Source organism: Xenopus tropicalis, chromosome 4 (genome assembly GCF_000004195.4).
Source record: "Xenopus tropicalis strain Nigerian chromosome 4, UCB_Xtro_10.0, whole genome shotgun sequence".
NCBI lineage: Eukaryota > Metazoa > Chordata > Amphibia > Anura > Pipidae > Xenopus > Xenopus tropicalis.
Window position 1 is genome coordinate 39,607,869 of NC_030680.2, and position 23,644 is coordinate 39,631,512.

The window sequence follows — 23,644 nt, forward strand, 5'->3', positions numbered from 1 at the left end:
TAAAAGTTAATTTAAAGGTGAACCACCTCTTTAAGGCCAGGTGCCAACAACCTTGCTATCAAGGGCCAGTTCCTTTCTGCCTCCTATTGCTGGATCATTGCTTCATTTCTTTGTTCAAGCTCCTTTGTGCCTGATACATGTGGCTGGAAAGGGGGTGCAGAGAGGGAGGGTTTTTTAGTTGTTTTTTAAAGTGTTGGTCTGATTTGATTGTGGCCATAGTCCTAAGGACTTTCACTTCAATTTATAAGACTAGAAGATTGATGGTATTTAATGTTTTTTTTATTTTGTGTTTACATGCTGTCATGCTCTAATTTTGATATGGTTATTTGTTTATGGGGGCCAGTGTTACTTTATTCACTGTAATATCCTAGTTTATTTTGAGTATGTTTTTGTGTAGGGCAGTTGTTATGTGCTTTATACACCGAACTCACATAATTATTCCCCAGATGTCACACCACACAGCCATCTTTCTTTTACTTTTCATTTATAAGAATCTAAAGGTGCATAAACCTTTCACAAGAGCTTGATGTAAAAATGTGTAGGGGATTTCAAAGGGTTAACTTCCGCTTCTGAGCAGGAAGGTAATTTATTGGATATGGTGTGTATGAGTATTTCCAAGTTCTTTACACTATAAATGAGTAGGTAAAGGGTTACCTTATGTGGGGTGACTGAGGCAAGAGCTGGCCTCAGTATGGTAGAAGAAGTTTTGAACCATAAGGAAGGCCTATTCTTTATTGAAGCAGGGGAGCAGCAAGCCTTTGAATGAGGTTTAGCAAGTGAAAGACTAGCTACTGTTATGAGAGAGGCAATGGAAGATAGGTAATCCTCCGGCAAAATTTGTCAGTTGCAGGAACTAAAGTGATAAAGGCACCCAGAAAGAGGGGATACAGTACATTGAGGTGCCATACTTGAGATTGGACCTTCACAGGATTTTGTTTTTTACCCCCAACTGGTTATTTGTGTATGTTGGAGTATATTGAAAATGCCTATCACTTTTGATTCTTGGCTTAAAATGATGAGAGAAAATTTTTGCCAGATTTTGCAGCACAAAACACCCATTAACTCCAATATATTGTGTGCTGAAAAAATCACCACAAAATAAAAGTTGCTGCAAAAGACTTACTTCAATGCATTTTGCCAATTTTTGCTGCATTGCAAACTTTTCAGAAAGAGAAACAGGACAGATTCGCTCATCACTAAGAACTACTAGCTGCCAGATTATTTTTCTGTTTCCACAGAGAGTGTATGTCAGAGTTATACAGCACTCTTTCCTTTATCTCTTCATTGAGGGTTTGGCTGAGAAAGTGGGTCCTATATATCATGTTCTACTTGAAAGTAGCTGTGATAGAAAGGGAAATCCTACTGGTCTCTGCACTCCTTTTTTAGTTTTATTTTTCAGTACAAGGCTGGGTTCAAAATGGAGAAAGCATCCATTTTGGAGTTTATTTCAGGTTGTAGAGCTGGGTACAATTTAAAATAACGTGCACAACATGCAGAAAGTATGGTTAATTGCATCCATTGTTTTTGCATTGCCCTGCACTTCATTAATTACCCCTATTGTCTCTTCATAATACAGAAATTGCTCTAGTCCTAGCAGATGACTACTGCTAGACAGTAGGTAATTTACAAACATAAGTGCAATTAAAAAAAAGTGAAATTACAAGCATAATTTGATTCCCACAATGCTTTTTGTGATCTTAAGGAAAAATTATGCCTGATGCTATTGAGGCCAGTGCATCAAAACTGATGCAATTGTGCTTGCTCTTCCATGCAAATTGTACGTAATTGCGCTGAAAATTTTCACAGCACTCACTGTCAAAGCAACATCTGCGCAAAATTTTAGGGCAGCATCTGCACTGATCTACTAAGCTACCACCTGGTTCAGAGGTGGCAGTATGTCCAGGTTCCCCTGTGTCAATAGGAGCAAAGCCCAATTGGGCACAGGAGAAAGCCAGCAGCACTGAGTGCAAGGAACAAAAATTTATGAAAGTACCTATAATGAATGGGCACTATACTGAACTATATTATGAAAATGCAACTGACTGCAGGACTCTGCAACCACATTTGTGGTTGTAAATGACCCCCAATGTCTTCTCAAGAGAGAAGTCTTTTTTTAGAAGATCATAGACTTTATCTTTTAAATATTAAAGCTCCCAAATGTAGTCATTGATGAATTGTAAAAAATATAGCAAGAAATGTGTTTTTATAAGAAAACAAGTGTTCATAGTTGGAACACTGGAGCCTCCAAATCTGGAACATATGATAAATGTTCATACACTTGTATGCCTTTATGTTCCAGGCACAAACAACCTTTGTCTCGCTCTATCTACATTTGATAAGCAAAGTCCAGGGTACAGTGAGATGTGGAACTTACTGAGCAGGCTACAGCTTGCAATGCTGTGAGTCACTGAAAATTCCTTATAACCTGGTAATCACCAGACTGGCTGGAGAGGATTCACAGAGGAAGCATTAACTTCTTCATTAGAGTATATTTCTTGTCACAAAATCAGTTGGTGGACAGATGATAAAAAGAGAGCAAGAAGGAGAGAGAAAAAGAGACAATATTGACAGGTAACAACTGAGACTGTAATGAAGCAAACAGCCTCAGAGTACTGTATAACCAAAATATCTGACTAATTGGAGAGGAAAATATATGTGATACACTATATTCTAGTTTCAGGGACTTAGTCTCATTAAGTTTAAAGGACAAGGTGGAAACTGTATTGGTTACGGCGTGACAGATTTAAGGGCGGGTTAATTAATTGCTGAGGGTGGAGTTAGCCAAAGCAGCAGTTGTAAAAGAGATAATCTCATTGTCACAAATATTTGAGAGAGTAAGAGCTAAAGAAAAGAAGCTGGTCTCTCTTCATTGAAGGAACTGCCAAATTTATTCAAAAATACTAACGACACCATGACCACTAGCAAGTTTAGAAGGGCATATTCACTGCGAATGCCCCGATCACCAAAACCAGCAGCGTTTGTGGAGTCTTCTGGATTATATGATCGACTTGAGGAGACAGAACGTCTGGAAGACTTGCCAGACCTAAAGGAGACCTTGGGAGTCACAGACAACACAAACTTTTCTTGGGACATTCCATTGATTACTGATCCACCCAAACTTAATTATTGCAGAAAGAAGTGGAGCTCAAAAAGTTTAAGGCTACCAAAAACAAGGATGTCAGAATCAGACCCTACTGAATGTCAGACTGAAGTAAAAGAAACTGACAGTTCATGGCAAGAATCTGGAGATCAAAGCTCTTGTGAAGAGTTCTCAGATTCAATAGACTGTCATGCACAGAAAGAGACAGAAAAGGATGTAGAAAAGCCGAGGAGCACAAAAATAAAAAGTTATAAAAAGGTAACATACCCAATTATTTTTTTTTTTATTCTTGTAACTTGTTTTATTTTAAAGACAGGTAAACAGAATAGAATATTGCATGTACAATTTAGTCATGAAATATATCTAGTATAAATAAATTTGGTAATCCTTTCAAAGTAACTCTGCAGCATTCACACCTCTGTGAGTTTCAGATGTCACCTTTCTGAAGAGTTACATAGTGCCATTGTGATTGGATTAGTGGAAGAGTATATATGCTGAGGACTGCCCATACCAGTCAGTTGAACTGAAGAAGCTGCTCGGATGAGTAGTGAAACGTCTTCAATGATTAAATTTATTTATACTAGATATACCATGACCTGGATGAATGAAAATCTTCATAGACGTCATGAAATATAGTTTTGAATCAATGTTATACCTAGCTCACATCACACCACTTGGTCTTGCTGTCTTTCTTAGTTATGACCTTTAATCCTATTATTTATTAGTTACCTTGTGCTTACATGACAGGAGAGATAAGGCTGAACATTGATTCTATTAATGACGTCACTGTTATTAGAGCACAGCGATCACTGACCCCATTAGGCATATGACTATTGCATCATGCCTAAAACATTTTGTTTTTTTCATGTAGCTGGGACATTCCATCTTGTACACAGGACATCTCATCTACAGAATTATCTTTAGATTCCATGAAAACAGTATAGACCAATGGCTACAATTGTCATAAAAACTGGATTTGACTCTAGGATAACCTTTGAAAATGTGCAGGGCAACTAAGATGGTTCATGGTCCAAATAAAAACCATAAGTGAAAAGAGCAAGTCCATGAGAATGTGTGATAATATCTGTGTGTGTGTGTGTATATATATATATATATATATATATATATATATATATATATATATATATATATATATATGGTGTATCGGTGAGTGTAAGAGCAGGAGCATGACTGAGAATAACTCAGACTTAGAGAATTTCTGAATGAGAGGAATTGTGAGTGAGGAAGTGTAAGAATATTTGGTGTGTGGGAGTTTGTGTATGAGTACAATCTAGTGCCCAGTGCTCTGTTCAGAAAGTACATATTGTGGAGAGAGTAGTGGGAACTATGACATTTTTCTTTGCCACATTTTTCCCCAAGCCATCCAACCTACATTGACTTCCCTAGTTCCAGCCCTATTGTATTATGTGTCAATATAACTTAGAGATTTAGTAATGAGTAGTAACAATGTATAAGAGTTTGTTAATGACTGCAACATTAGGAACTGAACATTATTTGAATATTTCGATCTGTGCCTCCAAGTGAAGAAAGAATCAATGCATATCTTAAAGTAGCACCGCGGAGCTCAGCAGGGCCGGAACTAGGTGAGCCAGAAGAGACACATGTCTATGGCGCAACTGTGGTAGGGGCTAGGTATGTACCTCTTCTGTTCCCTAGCCCTAGCCCAGGCCCTTTTTCCCCCCCATTGCCTGCACATCATTTACCCCACCCACCCGCATCATGCATGCACTCGTTCATACATGTGTAGATGTGGTGCAATACATCTTGGGCTGGCACTGGAGCTCAGTTTTGTTTCCATTAGGTATTACTCCAGTTTAGCAGGCACTTTGTCAACCCCATGAATAAATGAGACACGCTCTGTTTTTTGGAGTATAATTTGTGATACTCCTTGCAGTATCGTGACTTGGTGGGACATGTGTTAGGGGGAACTGCAAGTGTAATACATTGGATGTGCAGACATGGATTGTATGTTGCTTTGCCTAATAGCCACCCCAGGTAACTTTAAGATACAAAGAAATAGTGATATTTGGCTTTTAGTTCAGTAGAGTCTTAGGGCTCTGGTACATGGGGAGATTAGTCGCCCGCAACAAATCTCCCTTGTTGCGGGCAACTAATCTCCCAGATATGATATCCCACCGGCGAAAATGTAAATCGCCGGTGGGATGGCATACCCGGCGACGCGATCGCCGAAGTTGCCTTGAGAGGCAACTTCTGCGATTTCCGCAAATCGCGCCGCCGCGTATGCCATCCTACTGGCGATTTACATTTTCGCCCGTGAGATATCATATCGGGGAGTTTAGTTGCCCGCAACATGGGAGATTTGTCGCGGGTGACTAAACTCCCTCGTGTGCCAGAGCCCTAATAGTGCTCTTTACACTATTGATCCAACCACCTCCCCAGCTTGGTGTTGGGTTGACGTGAGGAAAGAAGTGACCATGATTGCCACTAACCTGTGTGCAGCAGCTGTGGTGCACAGGTGTAAGCTCCTCTATTAATTGGTTTCTTGGAAGTCTTTGGGTAGTTAGGAATTAATACCCTTCAAATATCTGTGCACTTTTTGAACTGTTCATGGACTTCAAGCCCAACACTTAAGATAAGTGCAAAGCCAGGCTCAGTACCACTGAAGTATTAGACATTTCTTCATTGGGTATGTGCCACTGTCATCATGTTTAGCTCTCATGCCAGTTTGCAGATTTTAAAAGTATATATGTGTAAACACCACAGACACAAATTAATATTTTGACAAAATAGCTTTATTTTAAAAAGCATTTGATGTTTCAAGGTTCCTGCTCTTTTTCCATGTTTCTCTGAACCTTGCACTGCATTGGAAGTGCCAGACAAAACAATACAAAAACTTATTTCCAACATTCTTTCTATGTTTCAGACCATTGACCGCGCCTTCCGTCGTGGCTGGACCAATTTTATCACCAACATCTACACTATTTCACTAACGAGGACAACTCAAAATGCCCCTCATCTTGTTAAGGCTTGCTAATCTGAATAGCAAGAATCAATGCAATATTACTAATAACTATGAGACAGCAGTAAGATGACGTATTTCACATACCGTGAATACTGCTCTTACTAAAATTTGCCTTCCTTTTCTTTAAAATGAACCTTGTACCAGGAAGTGAATTACTTTCATTTGTACAAAGTCTTAGGGGCAGATTTACTAAAACTCCAACTTTACTAAAATGTCTGAACTGAAAAAGTATGAGAGGGAAAAAGTTGCAGAATAGTCACAAAATTGCAACTTTTTTGAATTGTTGCACAAAAAAACCATCATCAAAAATCCAAAAACATCTAAAGTTTCGAAGCAAAGAAGGATCCTCCAGGGAGGGGAAGAGACATCTGCCACTGACTTCTACATGATCTCAACAAGTTTTAGCTCGCGAATTGTCAGATTCTTAACAGTTTTGTTGCATAGTAAATCTGACCATTAGTAAATGGCCCCCTAAATAATTATGGTATATTAGTATGGCCATTGAATAAGGAAATATTTGCAAAATACTTTTTACATATCTTTACAATTTGGTACAAGAAGAAAGTGCTTTTCTGAATGGATAACGGATAGCTCAGGATTGTTTCAATAAAATTGATACCTGCATATTGGAGAGAGAGAGAGAGACGCACTGATTCATACATTGGAGCTTGTGATGGTCCAATCACTGGTTCAGTGCTGTGCTTCATTTCACCTTGCAGGCCTCAGAGAATACAACATTATATGTCTCCTTTCATTTTAAGTAAATATATATATTATAAATATTAAATCATTTACAGGTATGGGATCCATTATTGAATTACCAGAAGGCCAAGTACACAGCATAGAATATAACATTTTGTGCAATAAGCATAGAAAGGTGATGGCACACAGGGAGATTTTATTGCTCGCTGAAAATCTGCTTTACCTGCAGTCTCTTGAAAATACCTTAGCAATGGAGTCAGCAATGGAGTCAGTGTGAATCACTGGCAGCAAAATATATGAATCCTGTAACTGCTGGAAATGGCAGGTGTAGGCAATATCCAGCTCTTATGCAATTCATATGTTCTACCGTCAGTAGACATCAGTTTGAAGGTGCCTCCTACAGATTTGTCACCCACGGGTAACAAACCTTCCTATGTGCCAATGATTTTTTGTACTGCAGGTTACATATTGAATTTTAAATAAAATAACTTTTGGCCAAAGCATTTCACAGAAATTGCAGACTTTCAGTCTTAATAAAATAAAATAGCTTTTCTGGAAATAATGAAAAGAAGCAAATACCACTGCATATATCTATATGTCTGTACCCAAATGCAAATTAACATTTAGTAAGACCACGTAATTTATTAACATATTGTTTAAATTCATCAGTTGTTTTACACTAATAATAATATTTTCTTCTTAGAAAGAAAATATTAAACAGCTAAATATAAAGATATTGCTTCCTTTCAATAGCATTTTATTTTTCACATTTTAACGGATTCTTTTCAGTTCATAGCATAGAGTTAAACATGTCTCATTCATCACTTTTTGTTTCAAAGTTCTGAGCATTTCATTTTTAAGACTTTATTTCAAAAGTTAGGGACATATTAAAGTTGCCAAAGGCAACTGTATTATTTGCCTTCCGAATGATAGAATATGCTTACATTCATTTATAAATAAACTCTATTGCAAACTTTCTTTAAACTGTTGGCAAATCAGAAAAAGTGCATTTTAAAAAAGGTTCCGAATTTTATTAGACAAATGTATAGAACTGACATTTACACGTATGTCTGCTGCACTATAGATTTTAAAGGAAAACTATACCCCAGAATAAATACTTAACCAACAGAGAATCTCGGAATACATATATATATATATATACAGTATATATACATCAGTAAATCTTACCCTTTTGCATCTTTTCTCTTCAGCCGCCATTTTGAGATGGCTGTGTGCTTCCTCAGAGATCACATGACCAGAAATAATGCAGCTCTAACTGTAACAGGAAGAAGTGTGGAAGCTTCCACTCCTCTTTCTATTAATTGGCTGATGGGGCCTAGCATGTATGTGTGCCTTGTTTGTGTGCACTGTGAATCCTATGATCCCAGGAGGCGGCCCTTTATTCTTAAAATGGCAATTTTCTATTTAGGAGTACCTAATAACACATACTACTAAAAAAGTATATTTTTATGAAAATGATTTATTTAGATGAAGCAGGGTTTTGCATATGAGCTGGTTTATGCAATATATTTTTATAGAGACCTACATTGTTTGGGGTATAGTTTTTTAAAATCTTTAAAATTAAATTTAGCTATGGAATGTTTATTTATTATTAGAAGTGTCCTATTGCTTTTTTTTATCTAATTATGTGTAATAATTTGTATATAATTGCAATAACTTAAAGATGAACGATATACTGGGAAGCACAAAAATAAAAAATGCACTTTGTTAACCTATCTTTATAACAATTGTTTTTACTCCCATATTTGCATATTAATTCAGTATTCTTTGGGATAATTTATTGATGTAAATGTATGTAGAAAATTAGGCCTGATGTATTTTTGATGTAAAACAACATAATATATATTTTCTTCTCAAACAGAAATGTTACCTTATTATAAGTGGCTTAAGCTTCCATTTATTTACCTTTTACCAGACAGGAAAGTAAAAGTGTATTATGCTGTAGACGAAAGGCATTTTAAACCCCACCCCCCACAAAAATATTGTGCTTATATGGCATGCATTAAACCTGTCACTTGACCATCACTTTGCAGACTGCAAATCATAGTGTAAAGGACAAGGCAACCAAAAATTTGTGAAATTCCAGCTAAATTCCAGCTAAAAGTCTGCCTTTGGTTTTTGGAACCACAACTTTCCTCTACACCAGTGATCCCCAACCATTGGCTCAGGGGCAACATGTTGCTCTCCAACCCCTTGGATGTTGCTCTCAGTGCCCCCAAACAAGGTAGTTATTTTTGAATTCCTGACTTGGGGGCAAGTTTTGGTTGAATAAAAACACGATTTACTACCAAATAAAGCCCCTGTAAGCTGATAGTGTGCATAGAGGCTACCTAATAGCCAAGCTTAGCCCTTATTTGGCACCTCCATGAACTTTTATGATGCTTGTGTTGCTTTTACACAACTTTTATGATGCTTTTTACTTTTGACTGTGGCTCACAAGTAAGAAAGGTTGGGGACCCCTGCTCTACACTGTACAGTGTGTGACAATTTAGGTCTACAAAGGGGCACAGTGGAACCCTAGAGTCAATGATGAGGCATGTGTCACGCATTCATCTCGCTTGTCACTGACCTAAAACAGCCTTTATTGCAGCACTGACCTTATTCTCTGCCCCCAAATAAAAAAACATGCTCATCCTACTGAAAGCCAACACTGAATGTGTAGTGGCTAAAAGGGTTTGGGCAGAGAAATAACTGAATACATTTTTGAAAATCCAGTTGCCTTGTCCTTTGAGTAGTTAGCATTTTGATGTATTACAATCATTTTAATAACAGCATTGCAAATCTTTTAATCATTTCTTTAGCACTGAGACTTCATTAACACTTTGTTGAAGTGTTTTTTTAAGAGGGCATACCTATATGTTCAGGCCCAGAAAAAGTGGCTCCACAGATTCAGAGTATACATGCTGAAAAGAAATGCCATTAATAAGATCCCCTTATAAGATCCCCAGAATTGAAGCCACAGTATGCCATGCTTCCATGTCAGGGACTTTTCACAAAAGGACTGCACATTCCACATACCAAGTCCGGGTAGATTCGAGCATTTTAGCACTTTTTCTCAAATTTGTTTTGAAGTCCATGACGCAATGCTAAAGATTGATAACTAGCCATAATGCAAAGGTGTCTGTTAATTATATATTTACAGTACATGTCTTCAGTATTGCATGAAAGTTACTACATGTAATTTGAAGTGCTGATGAACAATAAAAGTTTTTATTCAAAGTAAATGTTTGTATTTATTTGTGGTCAGAACGAGAATTAATTTATGAAAAAAGATTGTACCTTAAAAAGTTGATTTTTTTTATTATATTATATATTATTATATTTTTTTGTAATATAAGAAAATGGGAGATTTGTGCTTGATGGGGTGCAAGGAGCATAATTCAAATAAGCATACCATAGATCTTCTGTTCTCTCCCTTATTGGTAAATGAAACCTTTGAGTGGCTGCTAACTTGCCGTTAGTGTGACCACCAGTTAGTTGTCTTTTAATTGGGGGAACCTGAAAATGTAGAATTGTCAGTGCTGGAAATGAGGTACTTGAGAGCCAGTGCTGTCGATTTTATGATCTATGGCAGACAAGCATTTAAAGGACATCAAGCTCTTTTGTGCTTAAAAGCAACCCAAGATGTCCTTCATTTTAAACAAATTAGGGATTGTTTGTCCATACAATATATACCTGTTGTGAAATGTAAAATACATGATATGGCCAAAAAAACAATACTATTGTGAACTTGGTCCTACTACTCTGGGAAGGATTTCAAATAGATGTTGGAACTTTGTTGCTGTGATTCGCCTCTATTCAGCCACAAGAGCATTAGCGAGCAAAGATGTAACAGTAGCATACATAGTAACACAGTAAATTAGTAAATTACCTTTCTAACTCCTGGTTGATCCAGGGGAAGACAAAAAAAACCCTTCTGATGCTTCTCAAATTTGTCTTAGAGAGGGAAAAATTTCCTTCCTGACTCAGTCCAATCAGTCCAGTCCCTGGATCAACTTTGTACTACTATCTCCCATAATCCTGAAATGCTCACTTGGTACCTCTTCTTGAAGCTATACAATGTATCAGCCAGTACGACTGATTCAGGGAGAGAATTTCACAACCCTTTCCAGATATTTAAACTGAACCTTCTGTCTTTTAATGAGAGTGAGTGGGTGCCCTCATGTTTGCTGGAAGGACCTACTGGTGAATAAAGCATTAAAGACATTATTACATATGTTACTATGTTACTATTACATGATTCCCTTATAAATGTTTAAATAGTTATCATATCCTCACTAAAGAGCCTCTTTTCCAGCATAACTGGACCCAAGCATTTGTTTATGGGGCACTGTATGAACTGTTTTGGCAAAATCCAAATAGATCACATCTACTGTACCCCCACTGTCCAGCTTCTTACTTACCTCATCATAAAAAGCAATTAAATTGGTCTGACATGACCTGCCCTTCAGAAAGTCATGCTGGTTACTGCTCATTATGCCATTTTCCATACCATAATTTAGAATGTGATCCCTTAACAAGCCTTCAAAAAACTGGCCCATCACAGATAACAAACTTACTGGCCTGTAGTTGCCAGGCTTAGATTGCAATTCCTGTTTAAATATTGGCATTACATCAGCTTTCCTCCAATCTAATGGTACCATACCAGCTGAAGAAAATCAGAAATAAAGGCCTGGCCAAAATTGAACTAAGCTCTCTTAGTATCTGAGGGTTTATTCCATCTGGCCCTGGTCCCTTGTTCACCGTTAATTTTAATGTTGCCTGATCAGTGTGGCCTATGTCGCTGCAACTGAACTGTTGTTGTTTCTAGACGTTTTCATTTCAACTACAGTTGAGTGGGACAGTAAGCATATTATGATGTTACCACAGGGGCTCACTTATGAACAGTGGGCACATTTGCATTAGTGCTGTAACCCATAGTAACAAAGTACATTTTAACCATTATTCTTGCCACAGCTGGCTAAACAAAACTAAGCACTGGTTGCTATGGATAACTGCCCAGGTGCAGCTTTGCCCACTCTTAGTAAAAAACATGAAGTGAGTACTTCAATGAGTCTCATTCCACTGCCAGTGCTGTTGTTGATCACATGAGTGTGTGCATAATTAAACATTGTAGGGTTGATTCACTAAAGTGCGATAAAACGAGCGCTATTTATAGCATTCGTTAAAAATTTTATTGCGTCTTATTTTTCGCGTCTTAACTCATGATTCATTAAAAGGATACTTGCGGTAATTTAGATGCTGTTTGCGTTATTTAAGTTGCGAAGACTATTTTCGTGCGGTATTTGACGCAACGCACGCTAATTAACGCAGCGCACTACTTGTTGCGTGCGCTAATTAACGCATGTGTGCTACTTAACTTGTGCACGCCATGTTAGCCATACACACCATTATGCTTGTAAAACTACTTTTTCTGAAAATGACCATTTCCCTGCAAACTGGAGGATGCATCACTCTAGGGCCAACACAGACTTGAATAAATCCCACTGCAAAGTCCATATTGTGTTGCCAAAAGCTCATGAACTCTACTTTTCTATAATTACCGCCTGCCCTAAGTAGGTGTTAATTTTCGCACAGACTAATGCGATATTGTGTTTGTGTAATGCGATATAAGTGTTTGTGAATCATGTGTTAGTATTATTTCTGCGCGAGAATTAACGCAATGCGGTAAAGCGCATTTGGTTGCACGCAATTTAACGCACGCGATATGCTGCTTAACGCATAAGATAATACTTTAGCGGATCGCACGTTTTTTTGCGTCAATTTTAACGCAAAAAAGCATGCGATAACGCTTATGGCACTTTAGTGAATCAACCCTTGTGTGTCAGCAATGGGTGTGACTTATATAATTCCTGTAATTAGGAGTCTGGATACTTTTGGAAACACTGTATAATACATTAGACGTCTCTTCAGACTTGATGATTATAATAAGGAGTTCATGGGCCAATTGTTTTTATACATAAAAAGATAAGGTGATTTGTAATATCCTTACATTCCATTATAACTGGAGCATTATGCTTTTTAATACATAAGGACATTGACTGGAGTGCCAAAGCTAAAGACCTTTGTAGCACTAAAGCAAACAGTAGCCAGGAAACGGCAGCTCAACAGGCTTTTTGCAAATAAATATCAGATTTCAGAAGTTTGATAGATAAATATATTTATTATATACAGGGAAAAATGTCATCATACATGTAAACCTCTCGATATAAGCATTAGGGCTTGATGCCATGCAGAACTGCGTTTCAAGGTTTGTTTTCTCCAGGGATACATCTGCAAGGAGTTTGTATGGTCTCCCAGAGTCTGTATGGATTTCGATTTCCAGCTACTAAGGGACTAGCTGGGCACTGGATGTGGCTCGGATGTGGTTATGTTACATCAAAGCTGTGGGCTTCCAGATCATAGGAGAGTTTGCTGCTTTAGGTCTGGGCCTTCCCACAAGTTCAGCTCTGTGTACCGTGTACCTAATGTCAGCACTAATTACAATAATAAGTGTAAAACTCCCATGATATGTATACTGTATATGGAATGTGCCCTGGGGGGATTATGTATGGTAATTTATTCTATGATGTTCTAAGAGAATGGGACTGTAACTGGGTAGTGAGACAAGATGGTCTGTAACTAGAAACTAGAATAGTCTCAGGCAAGATGGTCTCAGGAAAATGGTCTGTAATGAGATAGTGAGTAAAGTAAGGTAGCATATTCTCAGAAAGGATATGTAACTGTGGGATAGTAAGTATAGTAAGGCATGGTACACACTAATTATCTGACAGGGGCAGGAAGGAGTAGGATTAAACTTTAGGCTAAGAAATGTTGCTTCTGTGCCGTATATGAAATAAAGGCTGTTTTATTGCTACTGAAGGTAAGTGCTGCAATCTTTACAACTCTTATTTGGAAGGTATGTGAAGGTGAACACATTTTGCTGCCTGCACCCTTGATTGAAAAGACTGTTGCACCTACTGTATGTGTGCTGGTATATCCATTGAATTAAACTTAGGGCATACTCCACTGATCCCCAATAAACTTACTGGGATTCTAGCACATTAATTAATGAAACGATTCATATGAAATACCTAATATAGAGTAACATAAGCTGCTGGTATTGGGATCTTTGTACTGAGTTAATGGAGCAGCTCCTACATTCTCTTTTCAGCAGTGGAATGATTAGTAATTAGGCCCCACAGCAAGATCATTTGGCTCCCTAAAGTCCCACTGGTTTCCCTATGGTTTCAGTTGCAGGGGCCACTGGATTATATAAGGCGCTTTTTGGATAACTGGGGACTATTTGGCATAGAGTGGGCTCATTGATGCACTGAAAACATATCCATGCATACCTCCAGAGTAATACCATTAGTTAGGTGTCCTAAATACTAGAATTCTTCAATCTCAAATTTTTATAAGCTTGACTGTCTTTATTTAAGCCATTGCCAATGTAGGCCATTTTAGAATAAGAACCTATGCCTAAAGTATTCGTACTAAATTTGGGAACACATATATTGAGCTTGTCACGGTTAGAAACAACTATGCATCCTACTTGCCAGTTGTTTATTATGTTGTAAAAGATAATTAAGTACAATGCAACAGGGATGTAGTATCATTGCCCCAATTCCAATCTATTCCTAAAATAGTTGCTTGCCTGTCTTGTGTCATACTCTAAATATATAGACAACAGAGCCGCCCTTTCTGTATTTCCTGCTGGTTCAGTTGTATTTATACAATATATTTATAGTTCTGTGTCATCTGCTTATAAACACATGTGCATGATATAATCCACCTATTCCATTCACATGACTTTTAATCAGCAGGGCCTCGTGGCCTAAAATATTTATACGGGCATGTGTCAGTGTTCCTTACTGTGCACATAGACATTGCTTATGGCAAGAAATCTTTTGATTCGATAAAAATTATCAATATTTTTGATATATTACATATGGTTTACTTTGATATTCACATAAAACTATACACTACTTTGACTATTATGTTTATTAAAAAGGTCTGAAAGGGCCGAAATGGCAGCTTATATCTGCCTTTGTATGGCCAGCTTTACCCAGACTTGCAAAAAGTTGACAGTAGAAACCTTCAGAATCCTTATCCCCATATGTAAGGAAAGGCAGTAATTTTCCCAGGTGCAGTAACCAATAAGATGTTTGCTTTTAAACAGGTGACCAGTAATTTCTACTAAATGTATTGCGTTTTGTTATATAACCCATTAAGCTGATGCCAGACGTGGCGTAGGGCTGATATTTTCAGCAAGCGGAAAAACGCTTGGCGAAAATACAGTCCTACGCCTGCTACTTGTGCCTGCACCCGAATGAATGAGACACGCTCGGGTGCAGGCACATGTAGCCGATATACGCATGAAAACACGAGACTTTGCATTATCTCACGTTTTCATGAGTGTATTGTCTACATGTGCCTGCACCTGAGCGTATCTCATTCATTCGGGTGCAGGCACAAGTAGCAGGCGTAGGGCTGTATTTTCTGCAATTGTTTTTCTGCTTGCCGAAAATATCAGCCCTACGCCACGTCTGGCATCAGCCTAAGCGTTCAAGGTGTAAGCTAATTTCTACACACTTTCAAGTGGCCATCCATTACACCATGACCAAATGTGGTATTTAAAGAAGGATTCACACACAATGAGAAGTAAACAATTTATTCCAATCAAGTGCTACAAGTTTCCAGAATCTGTAATTAGCAAAATAAAATTAACAACAGTCAAGTAAAACCCCATTAGGAACTATGTACATACAGCTTATTATGTCTAATGTGACTCTTACTAGCAAAAGTTTTCAAGGATTAGATGTTTATGACACTATAACTCAGATTACCCAAAGTTTTGATATATTTGCTTTCAGTGACCCTTCTAAAGATATTTTCATCTCCATGCAGGTTTTACTGGTCCTCCTCTGAGTGCTAACGGAAGAAGAATTTCTTTGTGTCTGCTTCTTGTTACTGAATAAATCAGTTAATGTATGTGAGTACTCGCCATAGCAGGAAAACTGTATAATGTTGAAACATTACCGCTCATTTTTGCATCTCCTTACTATGACTGTGCATAACCACTATTTCACCTAGATAAGACTATCCAGTCAATCTTTGTCCCACAAAACTGTAAAACCGTGGAAATCCATGCAAAAAAATGAATTTCAATGCTACACTGCTACACTGAATATGCTACACTGCCCAACAAAGCTGACTTGGAGTCTCCTAACCAAAACCTTAACATGAACAGTACCTTATACAACCTCAAACAATATTTTTGAATAACAAGTCCAACTTTGAACAGGATGTTGTTGCATCCCTGCAGCAATCCATCTTATGAGTAATTTGGTTGCATCAATGTGAAATGTAAGTACAGTATCTGACTGATCACAAAGCAGACAACAGAAAAAAAGACTTGGTAACACACTAGAGGTTCTAATATCTACATATTTGTATATATATATATAGTTTATGTATTTGAGTGTATAGGTTGTGTGTGCTGGGTTTACTTGGAAGGGTTGAACTTGATGGACTCTGGTCTTCTTTCAACCCTATGTAACTATATAATTCTGACAGAAAATTATGATTTAAATTACCACTGCAAAAAAACTGCCTTTTAGGAGCAGAAGGAGGAAAAAATTGGTTACACAGGTACGTGTAAAAGCAATGATCTGTATAGCTTACAATTCAAACTTGGTCCGAGATCAATGTTGTACACGTGCATTGCCCAAGACAAAAAGGAGGGGACATCACCAAAAACTGAACCCAGGAATTAACGGGTGGCAAAGGAAATACATATCCACTTCCTTTTTGACATGAGCGCATTCAGTTGGATTTATGTAGACAAGGTGCATAAACACTATTTGAACTGTTAGTAATTCATTCATTAATTAAGCTTTGGAGATAATTGGTTTCCTGTAAAAACTAATGCTAAAGGCTCTGGCACACGGGGAAATTAGTCGCCCGCGACAAAATTCCATGTTCGCGGGCGACTAATCTCCCCGAGTTGCCATGACCCGCCATCCCACCGGCGAACATGTAAGTCGCCGTCGGGATGGCACACGCGGCGGCGCGATTTCGGGAAATCGCGCCGCCGTGTGTGCCATCCCGCCGGCGACTTACATGTTCGCCGGTGGGATGGCGGGTCATGGCAACTCGGGGAGATTAGTCGCCCGCGAACATGGAATTTTGTCGCGGGCGACTAATTTCCCCGTGTGCCAGAGCCCTAAAAAGGAGAAAGATAAAGTCTGATAGTGCAGAGAAAGCATGTTCTGTGCACCTCAAAAGGTTTGACTCAGGTTGAAGGTAATTTACTGCCGGATAATCATATATATTCATCTGTAAATTGGCTTCCGTTGGCTTTCCACATACACAGAATGCAATTTCAAATACTGGGATCCTTTAAAAGGAAATCTGATTCCAGCTACAGATAAAGACACAAAGACATGTAACAGAAAAATATTACTTAGGGGAAGACCAGTAAAAATCTGCACTCAAGTGGAAATGTAAGAATACTGTATAATGTTCCATACTGTACATGAACTGTAAACCTGAAGAGGACTGTTAAATGTTGAAACTTAGAAAATCCTTTCCCCGTAGAGCTTACAATACTACTTTTTGTGCTGGAGACAAAGGATTGTTAAGTTACTTGCAAAACAACACAAGACACATGAATCACAATGCCCATGACATGCTATGGCAGCAATGTACCAATTACACAATCCCATTTAAACCATTTAAAGTTGAAACATACACTTTCATTTTAACAAAAGCTTAATCAATTTGGGCTTCTGCCAAATGGAATTGAGGTTCCCTCTAATGCTCTTTGAAGCTGTTATTTTTATAGTTTTAGTGGATGCAACTAATCTTTAAAAAGGAACTGAAGTAATATCTCTGACGCTTGCAACACTGTCAAGCCATTGTCTTTCCAAGAGATGATTTATTTAAGTTTAAATCACCAACATAAGAAAAACTGACTTAAATCTTAATGTTAAAGATGTGAGTATGACTCCCTTAAATTTTCTGCACTCAAGTAATTCCTTAGCATAAAACCATTATTCCATTTACCCGTAAAAGATTTATTTACATATGATTTGCTATGTAAATATATATGTAGAGTACCAAGTTTATAACGGAAAATCTCTAAAAGTATTCACTTTTAGCTACAGTACATGGGAATGCCATCATTTGTACGATAGATGTTGCAGTAGGAAGGTCAACTGCAAAACTAGAAAATTACAATAAAACACAATACACTAAAATGTTTGCAGGGTTTTCAGAAATATGTTTGATGGCATATTAACATTTCTACAGAAAATTAAACTATATCTAGTCTAAAAGTACATTGTTGTTCCTGTTGTATTGCTTTGAGAAGTTCTCTTCCTCTCATTGCATGTTACCCCAATAGACTGAGCCCAGACCAAACTATAGCTTATACAATGAACAATAACCTACCAGCTGAGTGTGTTCTAAGTGTACTTACGAGAAGACCCAAACCAAAGCGACTGATAACTTGATATCGACACATCTGCATACTGTGTTTGTGATTTGCAGGTAAGGGTTGTAATTATGCATTTACAATCAAAGAGGAAGACTGGGCTGTATATATAATCCTGTTTTATATATTTTCTACCAAATGTCGATGTAAGAGATGGTGTAAAATACATGCATATTTATAAAGCTCTGTAACAGACCTTACGTCATGCATTGTAATTCTGGAAATTTAAAAATAAGTAACTGACATTTATAAAAGAGTGTATTTTTTTACACCCAAAATGAGGTCATTATTTTATACCACTCAAGATCTGGTATAACTCATTTAACTCAATAAGACAAATTCAGGCAGGAGAAAGTTTCTGGCATTGAGAAAAGTAAAAAGTAAATATCTTTCTATGTTAGAATTTTACCATTCACATAAAATCATTACTGAGCTTTATAAATATGTGTGTTTTTTTAAAGAATACCACAGCTTAAAACAACAATTTTTGGTGTATTTAAACACTTCTTTATCTTCCCTAAAACCGTACGGCAGAGCTGCTCTAATCAACAACAGCTGAGCTGCACATCGTGTTCATTCCACATGCTCCAGTGCCACGGTACAGATAGTAATAACCCTAGGAAAAGAGAAGAATATTTTCAAAATAAAGTGTGAGTTGGTAGGTTCTTCTGTTGATCTCCAACTTAACTGCCTTAACTCCTTCAGTGTAGCAGCACTAAGGGATACAGAAAGTACTTCTCTCTGGCTGCACCCTGCACCACACTCTGGATAAAATGGGGCATAGCCCAGGGTAGGTGGGCACAAGGCAGCCCTGTCCTTATGGTCCTGCCATATGACAGGTAACTGCTTTGGCCTGCACCCACCTGCATTCCTTAATGCTGGCCAAACATAAGATCAGCTTGTGTGACAACCTAAGGTGCTCTATATTGGGCTGATTGGATAACAATGATGGGGATACAGGCTGTCGGGGTAAGGACCACATCAATGAGCTAACACAGTCCTAGATTTGATGGGAAAATCAAACCTGCCTGATTGACATCTGGTCAGTTTTTGGCGAGATATCAGTCGGATAGGGACAGATAAGCTGCCTTATTAGACTCAGATGACCAAATCAGCAGCTTAAATCTGCCCATGTATGGCCGCCTTAACTTCTGTCTGAATCATGTGCACTCATTTAGGTGGGAGGGTCTATATTTATGTACTTTCCCCGCCCCTTAAAAAAACAGGCAGTGATGCATTTATGGGGCGAATATAGGTTTATGCAACCTGCAGCAATTCTGCTACCAACAGGGCAAAGAGAAAAGTGCATAAAACATGCCAGACTGTACCCATCTCATACCTGTTCACCCCAGTCTGTTCCCCAGCTATTCTTTATAGCCCAGAAGGGGGTGCCATTACCTGCAAGTAAATAAAAAGGCAAAGTGTAATTTCAGTGATATTTAAAAAAACAAAAAAAAAAAACAACAACAAAACATAAAAAACCATTAAAAACTTACGTTCTCCATAGCCAACTAGTAGTACAGCATGGTCAATCATCCAGGGGTTGCACAGAATTCGGAAAGGATGAGAAATTCCTTTTCGATAAAACTGAAAAGATCAATCCAAGAATATTTTGTTTTACAAAAAAATAAAAGCCAAGGTAAAGTCAAGAGAAAAAGGAGTTATTAACGTACACTTCAAGAAGCTGGAAAGTTTAGAACGTACATAAATGTCAACAAAAGAAAACGGTATGCTCCATGCTAATCTGGGGGTTAGACATTTATGTTGCATCAAGCTATATATTTTGACAAAGAAAAGTTTACATGATATATAAAAAAAATTTAAATCATCATAATGATGAATGCCATGGGAATTATTCTGTTATACATATGCATAGGATTACCTAAATTACATGGCATGTAGCCAGCCCAATATATAAAGTGAATTACATTGTTATGAAAGATAAATATTCAATATTGAAAAATATGGATTTCTATGAAATACATCAAATGGCTTAAAGACTGGAGTGGTCACTATATTTCTCAAGTTAAACTTTCAAATAGATTTTGCAAATCATTGCTACAGCAAAGTAGCAGTCACTAAGCACGTTTGCTGGTGGTGAAAAAATCATTTCTTCATATACAGTACTTCCTTAGCTGGCCACAATGTGTCAACCCTTGGGCTTCTCTTCCCCATAATGTCACACTGTGGTCAGGAGTGGTGACTAATAGCTGTTAAAATTCAACATTTAGAACGGCTAGCTATTGTCAATGATATTACTTGGGTTACACACACAACAAGGATATTTTACACTGCAAGTATAGTTTTGAGCACCAGTTCAACATGGAAGGTGAACAAACAGATGCTTGATGAATTGTAAGCACAGTAAATATACTACACTCGTGTCAAATATTTGCATCTAATATCTGTCTTTAATATTATGACCACCAGTTGAGAAGTATTCAAGATGTGCTCACCCCCATAGCACCTTACATGTGTATGCCTTCTTGTTTGTAGCACACTTTTGTATGTGTGTTTTCTCTGCTGTTGTTGTGTGTGAGTATTTATTTTTCTTTTAAATCAGCTTTGTGAATTACTTTTGTATTTATAGCAACTAACTGGACCATGTGACGAATGTGCTGTTTCTTGTGGAAACAACAAGCAAATGCACCCCACGTGCCATGTTCGTTTTAAGGACTACATGCTAAAACACTGTTCAAAAAATATCACCACCTGCTAAGAATAAAAATAATGTTCTACAACCAGTTCCCTTCATTCTTATTAAGCCTGTAGCTGAGAAATCTCAGAAGCAGCAGTTGCTGATTCCTTGGCTAGTTCCATCAAACTGGGAACCAATCAAATTGCAGGTGGCTTCCCAATTCATAAGTGACAGCTTTTATTAATCAGGAGACTCGGCAGTGTGGGTCCATATATACGGTACTTCATGAAATTAAGTGCTGGGCCAGCTGTCAAGGATCTACATTGCCAATCCTTTTTCTGCCAATACGTAGGCCTCTTTTTGGTCCGTAGAGGTCCACATGAAAGAACCCAGTATTGTGCTACTTCAGAGCATTCTGGTTAAGCAGTCTCTGTATAATAGATCCCACACCTGTATCTTTCTTAGATGTATTTCTACAGTTAGAACATATTTACTAGCAAGCCATGTGAACCACTTTGTGATTAAGAAAGTTATGTACAGGATTATTTTTGGGCTACTCAGTCTTTTCACTTCTTTTGTCACATGCAGTGAACCATTTTCACCTATCCCATAAATCTGTGTGCAGCATGATTGACTATATCACTAATATACACCAGCCCATTCAGATTTTAGACCAGTAAGTCCACAAAACAAGAAAATAAGTAAACAAGTAAGTCCACAAAAACAAGTTTACTTGTTTTGGTACATAACGCTGTGACTGTGTTAAGACCTACACATAGACCAATGTCTTATAACCATATTATAGCCATGTATAAATATGGGTGATAGTGTTTTCTAATAATAATATCTTACATGTTAGAGGCCAGCAAGGTCTTTATCACTAACAGTTTGAGAAAATCATGGCAATCAAAACATCCAGTGTCACTGCCATAATATCTGCAAAGTTATAAGTGTGCAAAAAATTCATGAATTCACCTACCTGCATAGCAAAGGCATTTAGGGCTATGGATATTGGCCCATTCTGTGCTAGCCAAGCTGCTATCTCTGAAAATTGAACAGATTAATTAACCTAAAGAAACAAACTACATATTGTTATTCTTAGTCATGGTGAACAGTTATTTTAATAACACAATCATATATCACAGAGGATCTTTAAACAACCAGCAAATTTGCACCTGTGCCTTAATTCTTATCAACTATTCAACAATTAGCTTGGTTTATTATATTTCAGATAGAACACTGAAAGCATATTTGTGATTGGTTGCTATTGGGTTAGTGAAGTTGGACAAATTTGCCCATGCTTTGTAAACAAGCTCCAATAAATTTTCAGACCATAAGTCTGCAGATCCCAGCTTTAAAAAAATGTATCATATTTAACAAGCTTATTTCAATTATATTTATTATTCCTGAAACCAGCTGAAAGGGTAAAAGCAATGATAGAAATCTATATGCTCGTAACATTGCTGTTATCCATCTAAAACACTTACCATTTTCATCCTTTGGAATCTCTACAGAGCTGTTAATGTAGGCAGATACTTTACTGGTTGAGAAGCTACAGGTGTTCTTGTGACCCTCGTAGCTGTACTCTTGTTCAGTCTCTATGCCTCCTTAAAGAAAAAGATCAAGAGTATTAGCACAAATGCAAAGCTAGACAGAAGTTATGCAGAAAAAACATCTGGACTATTTCTCTAACAGCAAGGTAGAGACCTGAGTGCGTCTAATCAGGTAGGCCCATACCTCAACTGTAGACTAATACCTGCAAACCACAGTTTTACCCACTTTGAAATGCTACCCAACCAGACCAACAGCTGCTTCATTTCTACCCTGACCAACTACCCACAATAAAACAGAAAAGAACAACATCACAGATCAGAAGTGGTGTCATTGTAACTATAAAATATCATCTTAAGAAGAAGAAATAATAAAAAAATAGTGTAAGAGAAAGGAAGCTTATACAGGTATGGGACCTTGTATCCAGGATGCTTGGGGTTTTCCAGATAATGGGGTCTTTCCATGATTTTGATCTCTATACCTTAAGTCTAAACATAATTTAAACATTAAATAAACCCAGCAGGATTGATTTGCCTTCAGTTAATACATGTACTATTTTATTATTACAGAGAAAAAGGAAATCATTTAAAAATGTAAATTATTTCATTAAAATGAAGTCTATGGGAAAAGGCTGTCCTGTAATTTGGAGCTTTGGGTAATGGATTTCTGGATAAAGGATCCCATATCTGTGACTTGCTGACCTGCACAATACCCACAACCTGCAAAATACAATAGGTAAGCCATGGGTATGACGGACACTACTGCAAGGCCACCCTCACTTGTAGGAAGTGACTGCAACTTTCTAGTTGGTCTACAGTAACTCCTGATAAATGATATTATACAATTTTATTATTATTATTATTATTATTATATACAATTTAGCATTTTCATTGCTTTGGTTAACATTTTTTCTATTGCTAACAAATACATTGTTCTTGCCAGGTTGTTATGTCCAGATGTAGCAACCAACATTTTTATTTGGCCAACAGACTCTGCTCCTGCTGCCACTTCAACTGTTGCAATAGAATACTTCTTACAGAAGCCGTCCTGTTGGATCCTGCAGAAGCTGTTTAGGGCGGGCGAGGTGGGGGGATGCATATAATTATTTATTTTTTGCCAGCCAGTTCTAGATTGAGCCTAGGTATATAC

The 23,644-nt window shown here is 37.6% G+C and overlaps 1 protein-coding gene across 6 annotated transcripts in view; it reads right to left on the reverse strand.

Moving 5' to 3' along the window:
• Positions 1-15,464: 15,464 nt before the first annotated feature.
• Positions 15,465-23,644, reverse strand: part of ctsf (cathepsin F) — a 45,383-nt gene continuing 37,203 nt past the window's right edge. For 5 of the 6 annotated variants that reach the window (XM_031899781.1, XM_031899782.1, XM_031899779.1 and 2 more), the window contains 5 exons: positions 22,432-22,551; positions 21,924-21,988; positions 19,803-19,893; positions 19,646-19,704; positions 16,995-18,922 (listed from right to left, as the gene is read on the reverse strand). In XM_031899781.1, coding sequence (XP_031755641.1) covers positions 18,848-18,922; positions 19,646-19,704; positions 19,803-19,893; positions 21,924-21,988; positions 22,432-22,551 — 410 coding nt within the window. In that variant the 3' untranslated portion in view covers positions 16,995-18,847. Of the gene's footprint in view, positions 16,755-16,994; positions 18,923-19,645; positions 19,705-19,802; positions 19,894-21,923; positions 21,989-22,431; positions 22,552-23,644 lie in introns of those variants that run through there. The other variant, NM_001112952.1, reaches the window with a different exon arrangement.